The sequence below is a fragment of the Pantherophis guttatus genome, chromosome 9 (assembly GCF_059756535.1).
Source record: "Pantherophis guttatus breed Tessera chromosome 9, ASM5975653v1, whole genome shotgun sequence".
Taxonomy (NCBI): domain Eukaryota; kingdom Metazoa; phylum Chordata; class Lepidosauria; order Squamata; family Colubridae; genus Pantherophis; species Pantherophis guttatus.
In genome coordinates this window covers 27,563,821-27,588,321 of record NC_142071.1, presented here as the reverse complement: position 1 = coordinate 27,588,321, position 24,501 = coordinate 27,563,821, and the positions used below count along the sequence as shown (strand labels likewise).

Genomic DNA, 24,501 nt, shown 5'->3' with positions numbered 1-24,501 from the left:
GCAAGAAAATAACCAAGCTCAGAGAGCAACAAGCACCCACAGTCGTCCTCCTCCTCCTCCTCCTCCTTGTAAACCCACTCCCTTCTAGCACTGATGAAGTTACCTAGTTTGGGTAATGAATTGTCTGCAAGAAAGTAACCAAGCTCGGGGAGCACCAAGCACCCACAGTCATTGTCGTCCTTCTCCCCCTCCTCCTCTTCCTCCTCTCCACAAATCCCACTCCCTTCAAGCACTGATGATCTTCCGCCACTGGGTCACGAAACGTCTGCAAAAACATGACCGAGCTCAGAGAGCACCAAGGACCCCACGGTTCAATAAATATTCTCTTCTTGACGTATGTTCTCTTCTATTGGTATCTCCCATCCTTCGTTTTCTGATCTTACTCTTGGTCTCCAATGCAATTTCCAGCCCAGGAATTTCAAACTGCAGAGGAAAAAGCCACACAGAGGCTTAGCAGGCCCAGATCTGCTTGCAAACCAGGAGTGGGTTCTAATTTTTTTTACTACCGGTTCTGTGGGCGTAGCTTATTTTGTGGGCGTGGTTTGATGGTCATGTGACAATTCTTTAGGATTTATTTTTTTATTTTATTTTTTATTATTCATATTCCTATGCCGCCCACTCTCCGAGGACTCTGGGCGGCTTACACCAAAGACAGTATACTAAATAGCATATTGCCCCCCAACAATCTGGGTCCTCATTTTACCCAGCTCGGAAGGATGGAAGGCTGAGTCAACCTTGAGCCTGGTGAGATTTGATCCGCTGATCTGCTGAACTAGCAGTCAGCTGAAGTAGCTGCAGTATTGCACTCTAACCACTGCGCCACCTCGGCTCATTTAGCAGAGGTACTGGTCTACCAGGCTTTTAACTGCTTGCAGAGCTGTACCGATCTACCCATTTGTTCTTGGAGCGTTCCGGTCTACCTATTTGTTTTTGGAGGCACTGGTCTACCCATCTGTTTTTGGAGCGCACTGGTCTACCACCACACTGCCTTTTAACTGTATCAGCTGTAGGGCGGCACTTTGAAGCCCTGCGGCAAGGGTTTAAACAGTTTTTTTCCTTCTAGCTGATCAGCTGGGACTTGGGAGGCAGCGAATAGATTGGGGGCAGGGCCAAATAAAAGGTAAGAATAACGCAGTGGGATGGGAGGGCCCAGCTTCTGAACAAAGAGAACAAGTTCGGTGACGTCATATCGTCACCGCTACTGGTTTGGCCGAACCGGGAGGAACCCACCACTGTTGCAAACCCAACAGATTGTGGCTCACTGTGCCCATTAAAGTCAAGGGTCTAGGAATAGACAATTCATGAATTGATCCTTGAAACATGGTCACGTTTCCAAATTTAGGAACACACGTTTGTTCATCTAGCCAAAGTCACATCCCCATATCTTTACGCTTAAAAAAAAAAGAAAGAAAAGTAATCAGGACTTCAAACGCTCCTCCTTGTTGCAAAGCTGTGAGAATATGGTCACGCTGACCTAATTCTCGAATCAATCCCAAACTTCAAGTTTTTATAACTGGAGAAAAGCCAACTCAAGTTTGGAGAGCAAAAGATCCCTAGAAATCTAGTTCTTTTTGACAGTTGCTAGGATTCATGTGTTATTAAGTGGCCCTTGATTCTCGGCGAATCGTTAAGTTTTTTAAAAAAACAGCCCCTCAGGCTATTATTGGTTTCCTAAGAAGACGTTCTTCCTTTCTGCAATTCTAAATGTCACTTCCCCAAACTTAGCATCATTATATTTTATTGCAAACTTCCTTCGGTTTGCATTTATTCCATTTAATGCCTGTTTCTGGAACGTGCACTGATTTTCACACTTTCAGTTGTGAACAAAGAACAGCCATGGTGTAAGTTACTTTCCTCCTCTTTGGCTGCAGCAAAATCTGCTCTGGCGGATAACAATATTTCAAGATTAAAAAAAAAAATTCATAGGGATCAGTGGTGGGATTCAAATTTTTTTACTACCGGTTCTGTGGGTGTGACTTGGTGGGGCCAGTCAGAGGTGGTATTTACCAGTTCTCCAAAGTACTCAAAATTTCCCGCTACCAGTTCTCCAGAACTGGTCAGAATCTGCTGAATACCACCTCTGCCATAGCTACCCTAAACCAGGGGTGAAATCTATTTACCTTCCCTACCGGTTCGGAAGCGCACGCGCCATCTTCACAATCGATTTTAGACCCTCTGTGCATGTGCAGAGGATCAAAAACAGGTTACTTCCTGGTTTTAAAATTACGTCCAGGCGGGTGGGTGGAGCCTCAGCTGCCACCACTGCAGGTTTACTTGAACTGGAGCGAACTGGTAGCATTTCACCCCTGCCCTAAACTACCATGGTCCTTTTCTCTTTGGAAAAGAAGATTACTCAGAATCAGGGGTGAAATGCTATCTGTTCGGACCGGATCACCTGATCCGGTAGTGATGGTAGCGGGTGGTTCGGAGAACTGGTAGCAAAAATCCCTGTGTCCCCACCCCCCCACCATGCCCAGCTGAACCACACGATCATCAGAGGCTTTTTTTTTTACTTTTAAAAGCATTTTTTCTACAACCTCTTCCGACGAAAAAATGCTTTTAAAAGTAAAAAAAAAAAAGCTTCTGATGATCGCGCAGTTCAGCTGGGATCGTCAGAGGCTTTTCAAAGCATTTTTTTCTGCAACCTCTTGGCCAAAGAAGTGGTTAAAAAAATGCTTTGAAAAGTCTCTGACGATCCCAGCTGAGTTGCCCGATCGTCAGAGAGACCTTTCAAAGCATTTTTTAAAAAGCCTCTCTGACAATCCCAGCTGAGTTGCCTGATCGGCAGAGGTTTTTCAAAGCATTAGAAAAAATTGCTTTGAAAAGTTTTTTTTTTTAAAAAGTTGGCTACGCCCACCCAGTCACATTACCCCTCCCCCACCAAGCCATGCCCACAGAACCGGTAGTAACAAATTTTACATTTCACCCCTGCTCAGAATACACTTGTGCCATTTTTTCTTTTTTAAAAAAAAACATCCGTAATATTTCTTACTGGAAGTTAAACGAGGGAATAACCATCTCACATCTTGGGATGAATACCATTGTTGAGTCAACCTTCCTTTCTAATACTTTTGGTAAGGGTGACTCCTCCTTGGTGCATTAGTAATCGAATAATACTACCAGTGAAAAGGAGAAAAAAAAAGCGATAGCAAAATGGCATATTAATCCTGGACAAGGCTGCGATTAATGGAGCTTATGCTATCAATGTGACCGCATAACTCATTCCAAGTCATACTAGGGTAGACCTTCCTGGGTGAATATTTCAGATGTGACAGTTGTTTTACTGTTTCGTTAAATTGACTATGATTATTTGTTCAGCCTCCTTGCCAAGGATCAGTCTGAATGTAGGAAGTGATTCAGAGAGCAGGAAATATAACATTGATTTATTTTAAAAGTCTGATCTTCCTTCCAACTCATAAAGGCATTCTTGGGGCAGTTTGCAAGCAATTTGGAAAGGAGACTGAGTCAAAAAAAACTGTGGGCCCAAAGCCCCCATTTAGGACCAAGCTCCTATTAAAATAAACAATACACACACACACACACACACACACACACACACACACACACACACACACATTTAAAGAGCACATTAGTATCGTCCCTCAGATCTTTTTTTTTTTTCAATACAAAATCAAACAGGCCAGAAAGTTTTTATCAACAGGGTTACTAATACAGTTTGGGTGAAGCGGAATAACAAGCGATTGCTTAATTTTCCAGCTTTCTGATTGGTGCCCAATATTAGATTTATCGAGCACTTGCTCCAAGATGGCAGAATTAATGTTGGCCCCCGTTGTCAGAAATATAGTCTCTAAAACAGAATATTCTTGATAGAAGGTGCTACCAGGGGTGGGATGCTGGGAGTTCGCAGGGGTTCGGGAGAACCCCTAGCTAAGATTCTCTGCAGTTAGGAGAACCCACAAATCCCACTCCTGGCTGGCCCCACCCACCCCACCCCGTCCCTCCCAGGAGTGCCCATCTGGCCCATTTTGGATGCAGGTAAGTGCAGGGCCCACGCGGAGGCTCGGGGAGGGTGAAAAATGGGCCTACTGGAAGTTCAGGAGGGCCTCCGGAGCCTGGGGAGGCCGTTTTTTTTTAATTTTTTTTTTAATTTTTTTATTTGATTTATATGCCGCCCTTCTCCAGAGACTCAGGGCGGCTTACAATGCGTTAAGCAATAGCCTTCATACTTTTGTATCTTTTTACAAAGTCATCTTATTGCCCCCACAAACTGGGTCCTCAATTTACCTACCTTAGAAAGGATGGAAGGCTGAGTCAACCTTGAGCCTGGTGAGATTCGATCTTACTTTAATTGCAGACAGCTGGTGTTAAATTACAATGCATTAGTCTGCTGAGCTATCCAGGCTTTTTGCCTTCCTGGAGACTCGAGAAAAGCCTCTAGAGCCTGGGAAGGGCAAAAACGCCCTCCCCCACTGTGGTGCAGGAGGCCGACAAGGCCACACCCACCATGGTCACGCCCACCCAGCAACCAGCAAGAGAATCCCTTGCTAAAATTTTTGAAGCCCTTCCCTGGGTGCTACCACCAAGAAGTCCCTGTTCCTAGCATATGTTCACTTAAATTTATCTAGGAGAGAGAGAGATACCACCTAAACGGAGTTTCATCCAAACACATGCAAGGAGAACCAGGCACAGAAGAATCTGAACTTCGGGGCAAAGAAACGTTTCTGCATATTGATAAGAGCTGTGCGCTCACTGAAAACTATTTCTGCATGTGCTTTGAATCATACACAAGGGGCAAGCGGACCAGCTCTCTGATCATTAAAGCATCCTCTCCTTCAGGCCTCCGTGCCAGGATGAAAAATGACACAGATGCTTTAAGGAGTCAACTTATTAAAGTTAGTGCTGTTGTTGTATTCTCACAGTTCGCCCAGCACCGAAAATGTGAGCGCCAGCGCCTGGCCTCAAAAATGTGCCTAAATAGGGCGGGGGCAGGGGGAGGGCAGGGGGAGGGCAGCTGAATACCAGCTCTGCCCCTAGTCCTTCATCTCATTAAACTAGATGAGTGAGACTCTCCATAGACAAATCGCCTTTTTGTAAGACATCAACCTATCTATGGATCCAAGATAGGGCAGATAAGGGAAGGGGTTCTTCTCTTCAAACTAGAAAGAAAAGACTGCAAACCAGAAGTGAAATCCAGGTTTTTTTTTACTACCGGTTCTGTGGGCGTGGCTTGGTGGGCGTGGCGTAATGTGGCTTGGTGGGCGTGGCAGGGGAAGGATACTGCAAAATCTCCATTCCCACCCCACTCCAGGGGAAGGGCACTGCAAAATCTCCATTCCCACCCCATTCCTGGGGAAGGATAGTGCAAAATCCTCATTCCCTCCCCACTCCAGGGGAAGGATACTGCAAAATCTCCATTCCCACCCCACTCCAGGGGAAGGATACTGCAAAATCTCCTTTCCCACCCCACTCCAGGGGAAGGACACTGCAAAATCTCCATTCCCACCCCACTCCAGGGGAAGGACACTGCAAAATCTCCTTTCCCACCCCACTCCAGGGGAAGGATACTGCAAAATCTCCATTCCCACCCCACTCCAGGGGAAGGATACTGCAAAATCTCCATTCCCACCCCACTCCAGGGGAAGGACACTGCAAAATCTCCATTCCCACCCCACTCCAGGGGAAGGATACTGCAAAATCTCCATTCCCACCCCACTCCAGGGGAAGGATACTGCAAAATCTCCATTCCCACCCCACTCCAGGGGAAGGACACTGCAAAATCTCCTTTCCCACCCCACTCTGGGGCCAGCCAGAGGTGGCATTTGCCGGTTCTCCGAACTGCTCAAAATTTCCGCTACCGGTTCTCCAGAACCTGTCAGAACCTGCTGGATTTCACCCCTGCTGCAAACCCTTCGTAATTTCCCGTTGGGTGCAACCGCTGTTGGATTTCTTCTCAACAAGAAGCATCTCCGTCGGTGCCACCTGATCACGCTGAGGCTTTCTTGATTATCTGGCTGAGATCAATGAACATTTGACTCCTAAATGTCTCCACTGGATATCGTTCCAGCTGTTCAATATCTAACTGCAGCAGAGAGCCCTGTGAAAGAATCGTTATTTGCATCCCTTCCTCCTCTTCCACCGTTTCTTTCTTTTGCTTTCCTTTGGTAGCAGATACATCAAAGGAGAAACGCACAAGTGCAAAAGAAGGCCAAGTGATGAGATGAAATGCTCGAAAGAGGGACGAGGAGATGACCTCCAAGGATTTTTTTCCCCCCAGCCCAGAAATGCCATCACCTCCAAGGAAGGAGGAAGGCTGTCGGCACCTGTCCGTAATTCTGAATTATTCTGATATTATAATCCAGACTGGATCACACTCAGATGCTTAAGTTAAATGACTGTGAATGCAACATTGGGGGAGGGGTGGGGGGAATGAGTTTTGTAACAAGGGTCGATCAATTCAGGCAAACCAAAATGAAACATACAAGGATATTGTAAAATCCAATTTGTTTTCTTTGGTACAACTTCCCTCCCTTTCATCACTCCTCCCACCCGTCTCCCTCCTTCCTTTCTTCTTCCTCCCTTCCCTTCCATCATCACTCCTCCCTCCCTCCCTCTCCCCTCCCTCCTTCCTTTCTTCTTCCCCTTCCATCATCCTTCTTTCCTTCCTTCCTTCTTCCTTCCTCCTCCCTCCCTCCCTTCCTCCCCTCCCCTCCCTCCCCCTCCCTCCTTCCGTCATCCCTCCCTCCTTTCTTTCTTCCTTCCTCCCTCCCTCCCTCCCTCCCCTCCCTCCTTCCTTTCTTCTTCCACCCTTCCCTTCCTTCATCACTCCTTCCTCTCTCCCCCTCCCCCTCCCCTTCTTCCTTCCTTTCTTCTTCCCCTTCCATCATCCTTCTTTCCTTCCTTCCTTCTTCCTTCCTCCTCCCTCCCTCCCTTCCTCCCCTCCCCTCCCTCCCCCTCCCTCCTTCCGTCATCCCTCCCTCCTTTCTTTCTTCCTTCCTCCCTCCCTCCCTCCATCCCCTCCCTCCTTCCTTTCTTCTTCCACCCTTCCCTTCCTTCATCACTCCTTCCTCTCTCCCCCTCCCCCTCCCCTTCTTCCTTCCTTTCTTCTTCCCCTTCCATCATCCTTCTTTCCTTCCTTCCTTCCTCCTCCCTCCTCCCTCCTTCTCCCTCCCTCCCCCTCCCTCCTTCTATCATCCCTCCTTTCTTCCTTCCTTCCTCCCTCCATCCCCTCTCCCTCCTTCCTTTCTTCTTCCACCCTTCCCTTCCACCATCACTCCTTCCTCCCCCTCTCTTCCCCTCCCTCCTTCCTTCTTCCCCTTCCATCATCCTTCCTTCTTTCCTTCCTTCCTTCCTTCCTTCCTTCCTCCCTCCCTCCCTCCCTCCCTCCCTTCCTTCCTCCCCCCTCCCCCTTCCTCCCTCCCTCCACTCCCTCCTCCTCCCACCTTCCTTCCCTCCCTCCCTTCCCATCTATCCATCCATCACTCCTTCCCTCCCTCCCTCCTTTTTTTCACAACTGGCAATTTCACAGTAGCTTTCTGCATTCAGTACTTTTAAATATTCCATCTCCTTATCGGGCTACATATTAATTAAACACCTTGAGGGTCTTGTGACCTCACTTAAAACTTGACTCTCTGAAAAGCCTCAATTATAACCTGTTTAATCTCTTAGCACCTTCCAAGAGGACAATTTTATTTCTCCTGCACCTGCTGATGAGGAAATTGGTTCTGCTCCACAGGTTGAGGGAAGTGGATATTCAACAGGACAAGTCTACTACTTAACTCCAATCTGATCCAGGGATTTCTCATCCCGGTTTTGAATATTGATGATCTGCCTTCCGGCACAAAATTATTGGGAAAGTTTTAGAAGCTGCAATACCAAAATAAGATAAAAGTTCTCCTCGCATATATGTGCTAGTCGTTCCTGACTCTAGGGGGCGGTGCTCATCTCCGTTGCAAAGCCGAAGAGCCAGCGCCGTCCAAAGACGTCTCCGTGGTCATGTGGCTGGCATGACTCAACGCCAAAGGCACACAGAACGCTGTTGCCTTCCCACCAAAGGTGGTCCCTATTTTTCTACTTGCATTTTTTTTTTTTTTACGTGCTTTCGAACTGCTAGGTTGGCAGAAGCTGGGACAAGTAACGGGAGCTCATCCCGTTACACAGCGCTAGGGATTCGAACCGCTGAACTGCCGACCTTTCGATCGACAAGCTCAGCATCTTAGCCATTGAGCCACTGCATCCCTCTAATATCAAAATACTTGTGCTGAAAAGTAAGCGCTGTGGATCCCAATGGGACAGTCAAATGTCCATAAGGTTCTGCTGTAACCATTTAAGTCCATCACACAAACATACATTACAGACAACACACAGTAGAAAAATCTCAAAGACGGCCATAAATATGTAAAGACAGCTACCCCATCATAGTAACACAAGGGGGAAACAACAGGCCAACATTTCGTTCTAAGCCACTTTCCCATTCTTGAAAAGCAAGGTAAACTCCGATCCTTTGGCAAGTTCGTTTAAAGCAAGCCCAGGCATTTTCTACCGTATGTGCGAATGAGGTTGCAAATAGAGATTGCATCAACCCACCGAGTCTTTGCCAATTGCATCAAAGTTGGCCGAGCCCGTTGCAAACATACCAAGACCATTTGGCAGGCGTCGCCTGACAGTTCCAGGAAAATATGGAATATTTACAGAAAATGTCAAGAGGCCCTCTAAAAAGGATCCTTCTCACAACAACTTGACCGTGTCTACTTTAAAAAAATCAAGTTCTTGCAAATAATAATAATAATAATAATAATAATAACAACAACAACAACAACAACAACAACAACAACAACAACAACAATAATAATAATAATAATAATAATAATAATAATAATAATAATAAATCCCAAGTTTTTAAGAAACTTGGGATTCCTTAGAAAGAACTTGACAGTTTTGGCTGTTTTAATTTGGGGCGTGGGGGAGAAACTCTGCACCCAACCTATTTTAAGAAACGAGGGAGGATCGGGGAAAAAAAAAATTCATGTGATGTTCGGTTTACAAAAAGGGGCCCCATTTTCGCCACTTGTAATATTAGGCAGTTTCAAGGAACCACAAGACTGGCTCAGAGAGCCAAGGGAGATTTCAGCCTGATGTTCTGTCTTCCCTTTCGTGAATTCTCCCCTAGGAAGGTTCCGTTTGCAATGCAGAAGGAAGATATCAAAAACAACTGGTACAGATGTTGTTAAAAGGGACGTGAGAAATCATGACGTTTGGATTGACCCTCATGCTGTGCTTTCGGTCTTAACCTGTTGCATACGGTCTGATGGAAGGAAAAAAAGTTTCGGTTTCAATAATATATTCTGTTTAATTATTTTTTCCAGCCAGCTACACATTTTCTTCCAAAAATTTATTGCTTTGATACACATCCACCACATGTGATAGTATATAGCAGTGATGGCTAAACTTTTTGCCGTCGCGTGCCAAAAATGGGGGGGAAGCGCGGGTGGGTCGCGTGCTCGGGTGCCCACACCCATAATTCAATGCCCCCTGCACCCCCACGCATGCATGTGTGCATGACCCCCCTGCGCTAAACCCCGCTTTTGGCATGCGACGGCAAAAAGGTTATCGGTGGGCCTGGTAGGCCCGTTTTTCGCCCTCCCCAGGTTCCAGAGGCTTTCTTGGCCTTTTCCACCCCCTCAGAGGCCCTCTGGAGGCTGGAAATGGCCTGTTTCCCAACTTCCAGTGGGCCTGGCAGGCCCAAAAATCAGATGGCCGGTATGCGCATGTATCCTGGAGCTCAGCTAGGGCAATGCTCGCGTGCCCACAGATATGGCTATGTGTGCCACTTGTGGCACACGTGCCATAGGCTCACGATTACAGGTATAGAGATTTATTTATTTTTTACTTTATTTATTTTTTAAAATTTTTATACCGCCCCCTCTCCCGAAGGACTCGGGGCGGTGAACAGCCAAAATTTAAAAAAACATACAATATAAACATTAAAATACTATAAAAACAAAATTAAATTTATATGGGCTTCCCCCAATTTAAAACCCCTTACCCATAAAATTCCGCAATTAAAAGATTTTTAACCCAGCCTGGCTTGCTGAAATAAAAAATCTTCAGAGCCCGGTGGAAGGTACGGAGGTCCAGGATCAGTCGTATCCCTGGGGGTAGCTCATTCCAGAGGGCGGGTGCCCCCACAGAGAAGGATCTTCCCCAGGGGGGGGTCACCAGCTGACATTGCCTGACTGACGGCATCCTGAGGAGGCCCTCTCTGTGGGAGCGTATTGGCTGGTGGGAGGTTATCGGTGGCAGAAGGTGGTCTCGTAAATAACCGGGCCCTAAGCCATGGAGCGCTTTGAAGATGACAACCAGTACCTTGAAGCGCACCCGGAAGACCACCGGAAGCCAATGCAGCTCGCGCAGGAGAGGTGTCACGTGGGAGCGCCATATCGCCCCCATAAGTACCCGCGCAGCTGCATTCTGCACCAGTTAAAACCAGAAATATATTTGTTGGGCATAATACTGGAAGGTTTTGATAAAGGGACCACATATTTAGTTTTACATATATTGACAGCCGCAAGGATTATATTTGCTAAATACTGGAAAAATGAGAACACCCCGTCAGATGAGGAAGTCATTCGAAAAATTTTAGACTGTGCTGAAATGGACAGAATAACTTTCAAAATAAAAGATAAAGAAGACGCAGAATATTATTTGATATGGAACAGATTTTATGAGTGGTTAGAGATAAGCGGTAGAAATTAGAGGAAAAAAAGACTATGAATGTTTGTATTAAAAAAGAGAGATGGTTTATAACTACAATCATTATAATTAACAAAAATGTAAATAAGCCAAAATAAAAAGAAACTCAGTTAAAATTATTTGGTTATAGTATTACTATTATTCTCAGTACATGTGTGTTTTTTTTTTTTAAATTTGATTTATATGCCGCCCTTCTCCAGAGACTCAGGGCGGCTTACAGTGCATTAAGCAATAGCCTTCATACTTTTATATATTTATACAAAGTCAGCTTATTGCCCCCACAAACTGGGTCCTCAATTTACCTACCTTAGAAAGGATGGAAGGCTGAGTCAACTTTGAGCCTGGCGAGATTCAATCTTACTTTAATTGCAGACAGCTGGTGTTAAATTACAGTGCTCTGCCTGTTGAGCTATCCAGGCTCCTTATTATTATTATTATTATTATTATTATTATTATTATTATTATTCTAATTATTATTCTAATTATTATTATTATTATTATTATTATTTTATAGTTTTATAGTTTATATAGTTTTATATATATAGTTTTTATATATATAGTTTTATAGTTTATATAGTTATTATATTATTATTATTACTGTTAGTAGTTCATGTGTTAATATTTGTTACTGTTTTCTACCTGGTTTTTTTTTTCTTGTAAATGGTATACCCTGACATTACACTGTATTCAAAAATGTTTATGAATAAAATTATTAAAACTGTAAAAAAAAAAAGAAATGGTTTTGAAAGTTCTTTCAAAGGAAGGCATTTTGGAATAGAAAGAATGTGGCAGTTTGAGCATGGATTGAGTTATGAGGACACCAAAGGCATGTGGGTAAATGTCCTGTTTTTCATTACGCAGGCCTCTTCAGGAGTTGGAGTTTGTTTGCAACCATCTGGGTTCCCACGTTTCCATTAAATAGGAAGAGAAGATGAGGAGACTTCCCCCACTCCCCATGGAAAGGTTTCAGACTGAGAAGTCTAAACAGTTTCTTCAACAAGTATGCCATCGAGGCAAATTCAGAAGCAATTGGGAACTTCTCTCTAGCACAGGAGTCAGCAACCTGCAGCTCTGGAGCCGCATGTGGCTCTTTCATCCCTCTGCTGTGGCTCCCTGTCACTCAAAATATACGTCACAACCGCCAATGTGCGACACTGCCAGCACGCGATTTATTGAGCTTTTCAACCCCCGTTGGCCAACCATGGATAAGTGCAAGAAAAGAAAAAAGTTTCAGAAGAAAACAGAACGTTTAATTCAACTACATATGCTAGTTTTGTGGCTGCTCAGGAAATAGTCAGGCAGGGGAAGGGCTTTGTGGCTCCCGATGTTTTCTTTTCTGTGGGAATCCGGTCCAAATGGCTCTTTGAGTATTTTAAGATTGCCGACCCCGCTCTAGCAGAATGTTAGAGAGAAATTCCCCGAGGATGGGCTCCAGCACATGACCAAACTAAACCTCTGGTCCTGGTGACCGACCCATATTGGATCTTGCAACCTCAAGTTATTGCTGGAGATACGTTGAGATGGTGAACATTCGTTCACGAAATCACCAGGAGCTTAGCCTGACTAGATGACCCCTAACTCATGAACTAAGGTGCCACATCTAATTTCTTGCTGCAGAAGAGCTCTCGAGATTGATAGAAAGATTACAGCTCATCAAGCAACAGCCAAGATTTGAACTCAAGTTGTTTTGGAGTTTGACTCAACTCTCCTGCTCTTCACCTGACATCAGCCAACACAGAGGATCGTACAACCTTGCGGTGGTCCTTTCTGGTACACGAGAATCACAGACAGTGTGGACATACCCTCAAGCAATGGAGAAAAAGAGAAACCCCAAGCTGGGAAGGATTTGTGAGACCACAATTCACAAATGTTTGCGGGCTGCAGGGAAATCTCAGCAGGACTGAGAATATCTTCTTGCTCGCTTGGAAGGAAGAAGCCACCAGCCTCTGATTTCAGAGTTTCCTATTAATAAGAGAATAAAACAAGATATAGTCAAGAGTTAGGTTTCTCCGATGAGCTGGAGAAGTAAGGAATAGAATAGAATAGAATGGAATGGAATGGAATGGAGTGGAGTGGAGTGGAGTGGAGTGGAGTGGAGTGGAATAGGAATAGAGTAGAGCAGAGCAGAGCAGAGCAGAGCAGAGCAGAGTAGAGTAGAGTAGAGTAGAGTAGAGTAGAGTAGAATAAAATTAGAGTAGAGTAGAGTAGAGTAGAATAAATATTAGAATGAATAGAATAAATAGAATAGAATAGAATAGAATAGAATACAGTAGAGTAGAGTAGAGTAGAGTAGAGTAGAGTAGAGTAGAGTAGAAGTAGAGTAGAGTAGAATAAATATTGGAATGAAGAATAGAATAGAATAGAATAGAATAGAATAGAATAGAATAGAATAGAATAGAGTAGAGTAGAGTAGAGTAGAGTAGAGTAGAGTAGAGTAGAGTAGAGTAGAGGTAGAGTAGAGTAGAAGTAGAGTAGAGTAGAGTAGAGTAGAATAAATATTGGAATGAAGAATAGAATAGAATAGAATAGAATAGAATAGAATAGAATAGAATAGAATAGAATAGAATAGAATAGAAAAACAGTCTTGGAAGGGACCTTGGAGGTCTTCTAGTCCAGCCCCCTGCTTAGGCAGGAAACCGCTTCAGACAAATGGTTATCCAACATCTTCTTAAAAACGCAGTCTTGAGTTTCATTTTCATTCAGGTGAGAAGGCCCTTCTATCACTCTTCAATCTGCATATGTGAAAGTGAAACATGTCCTTGGGATGAAGACATGCAATGGAAGCTCAACTTTAACAGTGCCTGGAAATCTAACAGCAACAGAGTTGGAAGGGACCTTGGAGGTCATCTAGTCCAACCCCCTGCTCACGCAAGAGACCTATACTAGGGATTCGAACCGCCGAACTGCCGACCTTTCTGATCGACAAGCTCAGCGCCTTAGCCACTGAGCCACCTAGCCAAGCTCAAATCTGAACATTGAGCACCGAGTTTTGAAATGGGCTGGAGGAAAGCTGTGACGTACTCTCTGTCACCAACCTTGGCAACTTTACGACTTGTGGGCTTCAACTCCCAGGAAATAATTGGCTGAGGAATTCTGGGAGTTGAAGTCCACAAGTCGTAAATTGCCAAGGTTGGAGACCCCTGCTCTAAATAACCAAATTCCAATCAAACCCCAACATGTAGGGAAGATTTAAGGACACTACTAACCCCTTCTTCCACTTTCTGTTTTCATGAAAGGTATTCAGGGCATTTAGGAAAATATTTGGCCTTTTTTAATGATGTTCTACAGCTCCATCATTGGTTTAAAAAGAGGATTGGATAACAATGTAGGCCTTGACCGGTGAAGCTCCAGATGTTTTATCTAGCAAGAAGAATAAGCAACGTTGTTTAAGAATGCCAAAAGATCTAAAGAGCAACTATAGTTTCTCTCTAAAATTACTGGTTAAAGGAAGCAGCCTGGAAGAGAATGAAAAACACTCTCAGAAAGTTGGAAAAGGAGGGCAATTTGGAGGCTGGGATTGTCATTTTACAAAAGGAACTGAAGGAAATGCTTCTCGGGTTTGAAAACGACCCATCTGTTCGTAGCAGAAATGCGTGCTCTAAAACAGGAACCGTTTTTTTTTTAATCTTTTCCAGATCTTTGGAAAGCAAAAATTTCTAGAGATGGAAAATTCCAAATCCAAACTCTCCTTCTGTCCTTATTTTCAGCGGTAGGGAATTGTCTTCCTAAGAAGTTCTGGGATGCCAACACACTGAGTGAGTGCAAATCATCATGGATAGTTGTTTTTTTTTTTTTAAAAAAGTGTGATCTTCAGCACCAAAGCTGTTATTCCTGAACACACTGTAAGGGTGACAGTAATATTTAATTTAGCCAGCTTTGTCATAACCAAAGACTTTTTTTTTAATCTGTTTATGTTTGGGTATCTGCCTACATAGACAATTTATTTATAAAATAGTTCCAAGGCAATGCCATTCGAGCCAACAAAGTTACGTAAAAGAACTTCAGCTCAAACCGATCAGTGCAAATTCATGAGTAGGTGGACATAAATCTTAGTGACAGCCTTTAATAAAAAAACAAAACTGGGAGGATGTAATTATGACATTAAAATATTGAAGGTCTCTCAATGTTCTTTCGTGTTTTACCATTTTGGATCCAACTGTATTTCTCCAAGTGGACTTAAGTGGCTTCGCGAAGTCTGCGTGGAAGACGTCAACAACTTAGGGTGGAATTTTTGTGGGGAGAAAAGCCAATCTGCATTTTTTTAAAAAGATAAAGCAGAACTGGGCGCTTATCCTATCCCAGAGGTCAGTAACCTGCAGCTCTGGAGCCGCATGTGGCTCTTCATCCCTCTGCTGTGGCTCCCTGTTGCTCAAAATATACCTCACAACTGCCAATGTGCGACACTGCCGACACGCGATTTATTGAGCTTTTCAACCCTGGTAGGCCAACCATGGATAAATCCAAGAAAAGAAAAGTTTCAGAAGAAAAGAGAACGTTTAATTCAACTACATTTGCTAGTTTTGTGGCTGCTCAGGAAATAGTCAGGCATGGGAAGGGTTTTGTGGCTCCCGATGTTTTCTTTTCTGTGGGAATCGGTGTTGTGGCTCCGTTACCTGAGCCTGTGTCATCGTCAGGAGAGGACTCCGAGAGTGAAGGAGAGGAGTTGGCAAGGCCTCCCTCTCCAGGACCCTCCTCTTTGGCATTGCCTTTGGTGTCTGCCGAAGGGCAAGAGATAGGGCCGGGGCCAAGCACGTCCACGTAGCCACAGGTGGACAGTGATGAGAGTAATGAGTCTTGGCTGGATCCATGCCAGCGTCGCAGAGATAAGCACGTGCAACAGAAGAAAAGGCATGCCCGAGATTAGGCTGAGTCATTGGACCACACCCCACAGGGTATAAAAGGGGGTGAGGTGGCCAGTCAAACCTTGCGACGAACAAAGCTGAAAGCTTCCACGCCATTCTGCATTGCCGGACTTTTGCTAAAGACTTTGCTGGATTATCTCTGGACTTGATTAACTCCGTAATTATTGAGCTGTTTCTTTTGATGTATCAGAAGTGGGGAGAAGTTATCTCTCCTCTTCGTAAATAATAAACTCTTGGCAGGCAGCCACTAGGTTGTTGCCAAGTTCCGTTATCATAAGGAAAAGGATTTTGCCGGCTGGTTTGGTCTTTAACTCCTGAACGTCTGTTGGTGTGTGTGCGTGTGGTTGGGGACAGAACATGAACACCACATTCACACCAACACAGATATGTGACGCAGACGGACAGGGTGGACTCCGAAGGCCAGCAAGAGGAAGAACATGCTGGCCGTCCATCTTGGTTGCGATCTCAATTGCTCTTTTCCCTTGCAATTCCATGACATGCATGCCCACTGAGTATGAATCAAATATTTTGTCCTCCTAACGATGAACCTGGCTCATTTGGTCTGAGATAAAAACAGAAGTAGACAGAAGGGGGGAAATGCTGGAGCCAATGGCACCTGCAGAGCATTCTGGGCATAGCTGAGGAATGAAACAGAGGGACTCAACATCCTCACTTCAAAGACAGACCAATCTCAAAAACCCAAGAAGAAATGCCTTGCGGTGGCTTTTGAGAGCATTCTTGGTCCTAAAGAAGACAGAGGTCACTGTTCAAGCCAGTCTGGAAGGCAGACCTGCGTTTGAGTCACATTTTCCAAAGGGAAGCAGCGACTTCCAAAATAGTTGAATTCCTCATGATATTTTGGCTCAGATGAAGTCCAGGACTATGCCAAAACCAGCACTAAATGGCCAAATAAATGCACGCTGAATGCACTTTCGATAGGAATCCTTATTCATTAATGGGTCTTCTTTGACGGTATTTCTAGAAGCATTCGCCTTTACAACTGGCCTCTGAATTCAGTTTCTCTCCATCACCCGTCCAGCCTTACCGCACCACCTGAGAACCTACAGCCAGCCAGCAGCTGGTCAAACACCCCCCACCCCCCTTCCCAACAAAGATTGAGATACAGCAAAGTCAACACTTCAGCAACAATTTAGAAAAGCAACTAGTAGCAACAGTAGCCACAACCCGAGTTGGCTAAATGAAGACAATACATACAGCTCAGGGGTGAAATGCTCCCGGTTCGGACCGGATCGCCCGATCCGGTAGCGATGGCGGGTGGTGGTTCGGAGAACCGGTAGCAAAAATCCCTGCGGCCCCACCCCCACCATGCTCAGCTGAGTCGCACGATCATCAGAGGCTTTTTTTTTTACTTTAAAAAGCATTTTTTTTACAACCTCTTCCGACGAAAGAATGCTTTTAAAAGTAAAAAAAAAAGCCTCTGATGATCACGCAGCTCAGCTGGGATCCTCAGAGGCTTTTCAAAGCATTTTTTTCTGCAACCTCTTGGCCAAAGAGGTGGTTTAAAAAAATGCTTTGAAAAGTCTCTGACGATCCCAGCTGAGTTGCCTGATCGGCAGAGGCTTTTCAAAGCATTAGAAAAAATGCTTTGAAAAGTTAAAAAAAAAAAAAAGTTGGCCACGCCCACCCAGTCACATTACCTCCTCTACCAAGCCACGCCCACAGAACCGGTAGTAACACATTTTACATTTCACCCCTGATACAGCTACCCTGTTTCCCCAAAAATACAACCTACCTTGAAAGTGAGTCCTAGCTTGATTTTTACATTTTACATTTTGATTTTTGCACCCAATATAAGCCCAACACCCCCAAATAAGCCCTAAATAAGTTCCTGGAGGCCTCTGATAGCGAAAAGGAGGCTGGGGGGGGTGACGTGCACAAGTGAGGTTAGTCTGTGGATGACATCCCCCCAAAATAAGACCTGGTGCCTTTTTTGGTGGATATATATATATATATTCTGAGGTTTTCGCGGGTGTTTGTATGTAGGTCTTTGGTTATTCGGGTTTTCTCCCGCGTAAAATTGGAGGTGTCTTGGCAACGTTTCGACGAAGTCTCATTCGTCATCTTCAGGCTGGTGTTCTCGGCTTCATGCTTCTAGGAGCTTCGTGCTTCTAGGAGCAATTGCTCCTAGAAACACGAAGCCGAGAACACCAGCCTGAAGATGACGAATGAGACTTTGTTGAAACGTTGCCAAGACACCTCCAATTTTACGCGGGAGAAAACTCGAATAACCAAAGACAGGGTCTTATTTTCGGGGGAACATGGTATGAAATTTTTTTAAAAAACCATACCTACCAACAAAGGTTTAGACAATATTCTTATGAAGCTCAAGAAAGTTTTCCCCGTACCATTTCTCAAAAGAAGCCCCATCATCCCAAAACGGTCCATGAAAATTTAGGTCAATTCTGTCTTGTTTGATTATGGTATCGATCGCCAACCTTGATGCCTTGAGAACTGCAGTGAATGATAAATTGCTCTCAGGTGACTTTCAGCCCAAACATTATGATAGCGATAATGAAACCCTCTGAGCTTTTCTGTTCTTTACCTGGGGCTAAGATGAACTTGGAAAATTCATCAAGGCTTCCGAACCGAAAGACCGAATGAGTCACACTCTGAAATGAACACTTGCCTTCTGTCCGGGAGACATTGAATAAAGAGGAGAGGCAGAAATAACTCTTTAATTTCATCCCAGGTTTTCCTCCAAGGATTTTCAATTTTTTTTTTTTTGGACTCACTGCCAGCTGCACTACTGAGTAAAGTGTCTTTGGACTGGGGGAAGGAGCGGGGTCTTGCATTCTTCCCAATCCCGAACCCAATAAAAGTCATTGAATAATTTCCCAAATTGGTTGGGGTTCTTTTTGGGGGGGAAGACATTTCATTACCCAACTAGGTAGCACCATCAGTGCTAGAAGGGAGTGAGGTTTGCTCTCCTTTTGGATAACCATTGGTCTGAAGTGGTGTAGGACTTCCTGTGGACTAGAAGACCTCCAAGGTCCCTTCCAACTCTATTATTCTATTCTATTCTATTCTATTCTATTCTATTCTATTCTATTCTATTCTATTCTATTCTATTCTATTCTATTCCATTCTATTCCATTCCATTCCACTCCATCCACTCCGTATTTTCTATTCTATTCTATTCTATTCTATTCTATTCTATTCTATTCTATTCTATTCTATTCTATTCTATTCTATTCTATTCTATTCTATTCTTTTGTTTGTTTGTCCAATTTATATGCCGCCCTTCTCCGGAGACTCAGGGCGACTTACAATGCATTATAGCAATAGCCTGCATACTTTTTTGTATATACCTGCTTATTAGGGCTTTCGGCCCCCACAAGCGGTGTTGTTCTATACAAAGCTGGCTTATTGCCCCCACAAACCGTGTCCTCAATTTACCTACCTCGAAAGGATGGAAGGCTGAGTCAACCTTGAGCCTGGTGAGATTCGAACTTGCACTAATTGCAGGCAGCTGGCAGCTAAGTGCTAGCACTTAACAGCACTTTAGTCGGCTGCACCAGCGAGGCTCATTCTATTCTATTCTATTCTATTCTATTCTATTCTATTCTATTCTATTCTACTCTACTCTACTCTACTCTACTCTACTCTACTCCACTCCACTCCACTCCACTCCACTCCACTCCACTCCACTCCACTCCACTCCACTCCACTCCATTCTATACACTAGTGATTTGCAAGTACATAAAGGGAGCAAACCACACTCCCTTCTATCACTGATGATGTTCCCTAGTTGGGTCATGAAATGTCTGCAAGAAAACAGCCAAGTTCAGAGTGCACCATGGACCTCAGAGTTCAACCCCGAGCTACAAATATTCTTTTTTTTATCAATAATCTCCCTGGCCACCAGCTGGCTTCAGTACCTGTCACAAAATGAATCAAGTTCTCAACATTTTCACCAGCATAAGCATTTTCACATATACTGTATTTTTTTGGAGTATAAGACACACTTCCCCCCCCTAAAAGAGGGTGAAAATTTTGGGTGCGTCTTATACACCGAACGTAGCCAAAAATGCGAGGCACAGAGGTGGCGATGGTCTGTGGCAATCCTTGCAGCCTGGAACAGCTGATTCCTTTTGGCGGCCTTGACACAAGCCAAGTCAATGAGGAAGCCAGATTCACTTAACAACAGAATTGTGGTCGTACGTCGAGGACTACCCGTAAAACAATTCCTTTGGCTCACCGCCTCTTTTCAGACCTTCCTTAATTTTCAAATGATGATCTAGAAAATAATGGAGTTCTTCCAACTTCACACTAAGTCCAAATTGATAAGAGTCCAGCTGATCATCCCTTGGCTATTGCAGCCCCCCAGAATAACAACGTCAACTCACCACGAGCAAGTATCAGCTCAGCGTTTTTCTGTTTATGGGCATCCCTGCCTTTACAAGGGAAGTGCCCAGGCTGCAATGAGAAACTCTGCAAATGGATTTTATATCGTTGACAAAAATAAATCCACTCCAAGTGCTTTTTATATCAGTGACAAAAATAAGGTCCATTCTGCTCTTTTTTTTAAAAAACAGGCTCTCTGTTATGCTAGGAAACCAATTCTTTGAAGTTTGCAGCCTTGACGTATAATGAAACAGAAGTAGAAGTCAGGAAGAAAGAGGAAGAGAGGAAGGAAGAGAGGATGGAAGGAGGGAGGGAAGGAAGGAAGGAAGACGGGAGGGAGCAAAGAGGAGAGGGGAGGGAAGGGGAAGAGAAGAGAGGAGAGGAGGAGGGGAGGGCAGGAGAGGAAGGGAGAGGGGAGGAGAGGAGAGGGGAGGAGAGGAGGAGGGGAGGGGAGGGGAGAGGTGAGGAGAGGAGGGGAGAGGAGCGGGGAGGAGAGGCAAAGGGAGGACAGGGGAGGAGGAGGGGAGGGGAGAGGAGAGGAAGAGGGGAAGAGAAGAGAGGAGAGGAGGAGGGGAGGAGAGAGGAGAGAAGGAGGGGAAGAGAAGAGAGGAGGGGAGGAGAGGAGAGGCAAAGGGAGGAGAGGGAAGGAGGAGTGGAGAGGAGAGGAGAGGAGGAGGGGAAAAGAAGAGAGGAGGAGGGATGGAGAGGAGAGGTGAAGGGAGGAGACGAGAGAAGGAGGGGAGGGGGAGGGGAGGGGAGAGGAAAGGAGAGGACAAGAGAAAAGAAAAGAAAAGAAGGCTAACATTAACATTTGCTATGAATTTTATGCCCTGAGAAAAATAATCTGATTTCTACAATAGATGCAGAAGCACATTTATATACAATTTGTAAAAACCGTCAGCATTAATATGCTTAATTGGTGGTTGAAAAGGAAAATTAGGCAGCAATTCTCAGTACCAATTCTGAATGTAATTTTTTCGTGGGGGCGGTGGAGTGGGGTGGGTAGAAAGACTAAATTGCATTTTTTTGAGGTGACCGGTTAATTTGTTCCACATATTTTGTTTTTCCTCTTTCAAATGAGGGAAACACATTTTGGTTCGCGACCATAATCAAAATTCTCTTCCCTTCCAGGAGTGAAATTATTAAGTTTAAGATCACCATTCCAAAAGAAGAATCCTACTGCCTATGAGGAAGCTCATTTCCAGGCCGGCTGGGGAATTCTGGGAGTTGAGGTCCACACAGCTTAAAATGGTTCGGGTTGAGTAACACTACTTTATGACAACAAAACATTTGTTTTAGGAATGACAATGGGTCCATTAAGGTGAAGGCAGTCGCCATCTTTGTAGAAAGCATCGCATTTATTAATTTATTATTATTGATGTATTAATTTTTTTAATGCCACTTATCTCTCCTATAAAGTGGAGATTGGGCTTGGTCAATCCCAAACAATTGAGCAGGTAAAAGTATGAATTTTAGGACCTAACCCTGGTATGGGTTAGGATTAGGGTAGTGGTGGGTTTCAAAATTTTTTACCACCTGTTCTGTGGGTGTGGTTTGGTGGGCGTGGCATGGCTTGGTGGGCGTGGCATGAGAAAGATACTGTAAAATCTCCATTCCCACCCCACTCCAGGGGAAGGATACTCTTAAGTCCCCATTTCCTCCTGATCAGCTGGGACTCAAGAGGCAGAAAATAGATGGGGGTGGGGCCAGTCAGCGGTGGTATTTACCGGTTCTCCAAACTACTCAAATTTTCCACTACCAGTTCTCCAAAACTGGTCAGAACCTGCTGAAACCCACCTCCTACCCTACCCTACTCCAGGGGAAGGATACTTTAAAATCCCCATTTCCTCCCGATCAGCTGGGACTCAGGGGGTAGAGAATAGATGGGGGTGGGGCCAGTCAGAATTTTTACTACCGGTTCTCCGAACTACTCATAATTTCCGCTACCGGTTCTCCAGAACTGGTCAGAAGCTGTTGAAACCCACCTCTGGATTAGAGAGAGAGTCTTGAGACATGTTGCCTACACAGCATTCAATCTTCCAGCTAAATTGCTGTTTTGGAAATGTTCACCTAGGAAACGCCTCCCGTAATACACTCAGATTCATAAACCTGATCAGAGGTGGTATTCAGCCGGTTCAGAATGGTTCGCCCGAACCGGTAGCGGAAACTGCCCTGGCTCTATGCCAACCTATTTAGGCACATTTTTGAGGCTGGGCGCATGTGTGGAAGGCACGTGTGCGAGCAAAGCATATGCGCAGAAGGCAGGGCACATGCGTGGAAGGCGGTCACACGCATGAACCTGGCGCACACACGCACAAAACAAGCATGCCCGCGCACTGTGAGCCGGTAGTAAAATAATCCGAAACCCACCGCTAAACCTGATGTATTTCATGCTGATATTTATAAACTTCCTAAATGATATATATCCCACGGGATGTTGGGTGTTAAAATCATACCTCATTTTTACATTGCCTTTCTATTTCAGGTCTCTGTTTTCACACATCTGACCACGTGGGATGCTGGTGAATGGCTGGGAAATGATGGCTTAGTTATGGGGCCACGGATGAGTCAATTACAAAAGGGTAAAGAGAGGTTGAGTGCTCTAAAAATGACAACAACCGTTTTGTTTACTCGGAGTTCAGGATTTGCTTCCAGGTGAGTGGCGATCACGACTAGAGGAATCTGCTTTAATGGTCACAAAATTATTATTATTTAATTTAATTTTATTTAATTTAAAATGACCTTAGGCTACACACCTCTTCTTACTCTTAGGTAAAAAGTTGAACACAGAATACAGAATAACAGAGTTGGAAGGGACCTTGTAGGTCATCTAGTCCAATCCCCCGCCCAAGCAGGAGACCCTACACCAGTGGTAGATTGCCCTTGGTTCGGACCGGTTCTATAGAACCGGTAGTAAAACCGGAGGGAGGCTCTGGTTTTACTACCGGAGCCTCGACATCATAAGAGCCTTGGTAGTACAGGGGTTTAAGGCACCCTGTTATTAAGCTTATTAAGACCAGCTGCCTGCAATTTCTGCTGGTTCGAATCTCTCCAAGGCTCAAGGTTGACTCAGCCTTCCATCCTTTCTAAGGTAGGTGAAATGAGGACCCAGTTTGTGGGGGCAATAAGCTGACTTTGTATAAATATACAAAAGGATGAAGGCTATTGCTTAACGCATTGTAAGCCGCCCTGAGTCTCCGGAGAAGGGCGGCATATAAATCAAATTAAAAAAAAAATCATCAGAACGTTTCTGTGCATGCACAGAAGCTTCTGCGCATTCGTGCGGCCCCGTTGCGAACCAGTAGTAAAGGTAAGTAGAACCCATCTCTGCCCTACACCATTTCTGACAAATGACAGTCCAATCTTCTTGAAAGCCTCCAGTGATGAAGCTCCCACAACTTCCAAAGTTAACTTCTGTTCCATCGGTTGATTGTTCTCACTGTCAGGAAATTTCTCTTTATTTCTAGGTTGAATCTCTCCTTGTTCAGTTTTCATCCATTATTCCTTGTTTGGCCTTCAGGTGATTTGGAGAATAGGTTGACCCCCTCCTCTCTGTGGCAGCCTCTCAAATATTGGAAGATGCTATCATGTCTCCCCTGATCCTTCTCTTCTCTTCACTAGACTAGCCATGCCCAGTTCCTGCAACCGTTCTTCATATGTTTTAGCCTCCAGTCCCCTAATCATCTTGGTTGCTCTTCTCTGTACTTGATCTTGATTGTATCCCTCTGTTAATGCGTTTTAGGATTGCATTGGCTTTTTTGGCTGCCACTGCACACTGGAGAGAAATGAACCAATCTGCAAATTTCATTTTCTCCCAGTTCCAAACCAATACAATTCTGGGAGTTTGAAGTCCATGTGTGTTAAAGTGCCAAGTTTTGGGAAACTCTGCACTAAACCATTCACAGATCCCTAGGATGCGGAGACAGAATGGGATGGGAACGCATCCAAGGAGGATGAAGGATGGCTAAGGCAACAGGTGGTTATTTTTATGGTCTGTATTGATTCTTGTCTTTACTGTTGCTGTGAGCCGTTCAGAGTTATGTTCTAACATGGGCACCCACATAAATATTTCAAATAAATAAAATGTGATTGCTTCAGGAGACAGACTGAAAGAGGAACTGATGCTGAAATCTCTCTATCTCTCTCATCTATCTACCTCTCATCTATCTATCTATCTATCTATCTATCTATCTATCTATCTATCTATCTATCTATCTATCTAATCTATCCACCTATCTCTATCTCCATCCCTCTTATTTACCTACCTACCTACCTATCTACCTATCTACTTATCTATCATCTATCTACTATCTACCATCTATCTGCCCACCTATCTCTATCTCCATCCCTCTTATCTAATTATCTATCTATCTATCTATCTATCTATCTATCTATCTATCTATCTATCTATCATCTATCTACCATTTATCATCTATCTACCCACCTATCTCTATCTCTATCTCTATCTCCATCCCTCTTATCTAATCATCTATCTATCTATCTATCTATCTATCTATCTATCTATCTATCTATCTATCTATCTTTCCATCCATCCATCCATCCA

General features: G+C 44.4%; 1 protein-coding gene across 13 annotated transcripts in view; it reads right to left on the bottom strand.

The window, feature by feature from the left end:
* LOC148112507 (uncharacterized) overlaps positions 1-24,501 on the bottom strand; it is a 243,759-nt gene that overhangs the window by 88,142 nt on the left and 131,116 nt on the right. Inside the window, exon 4 of one of the 13 annotated variants that reach the window (XM_087875694.1) lies at positions 9-423. The exons of 11 other annotated variants lie outside the window; for them this stretch is intronic. In XM_087875694.1, the coding sequence (XP_087731820.1) occupies positions 312-423 (112 nt within the window). In that variant the 3' untranslated portion in view covers positions 9-311. Of the gene's footprint in view, positions 1-8; positions 424-11,323; positions 12,673-24,501 lie in introns of those variants that run through there. One more of the 13 variants, XM_087875697.1, reaches the window with a different exon arrangement.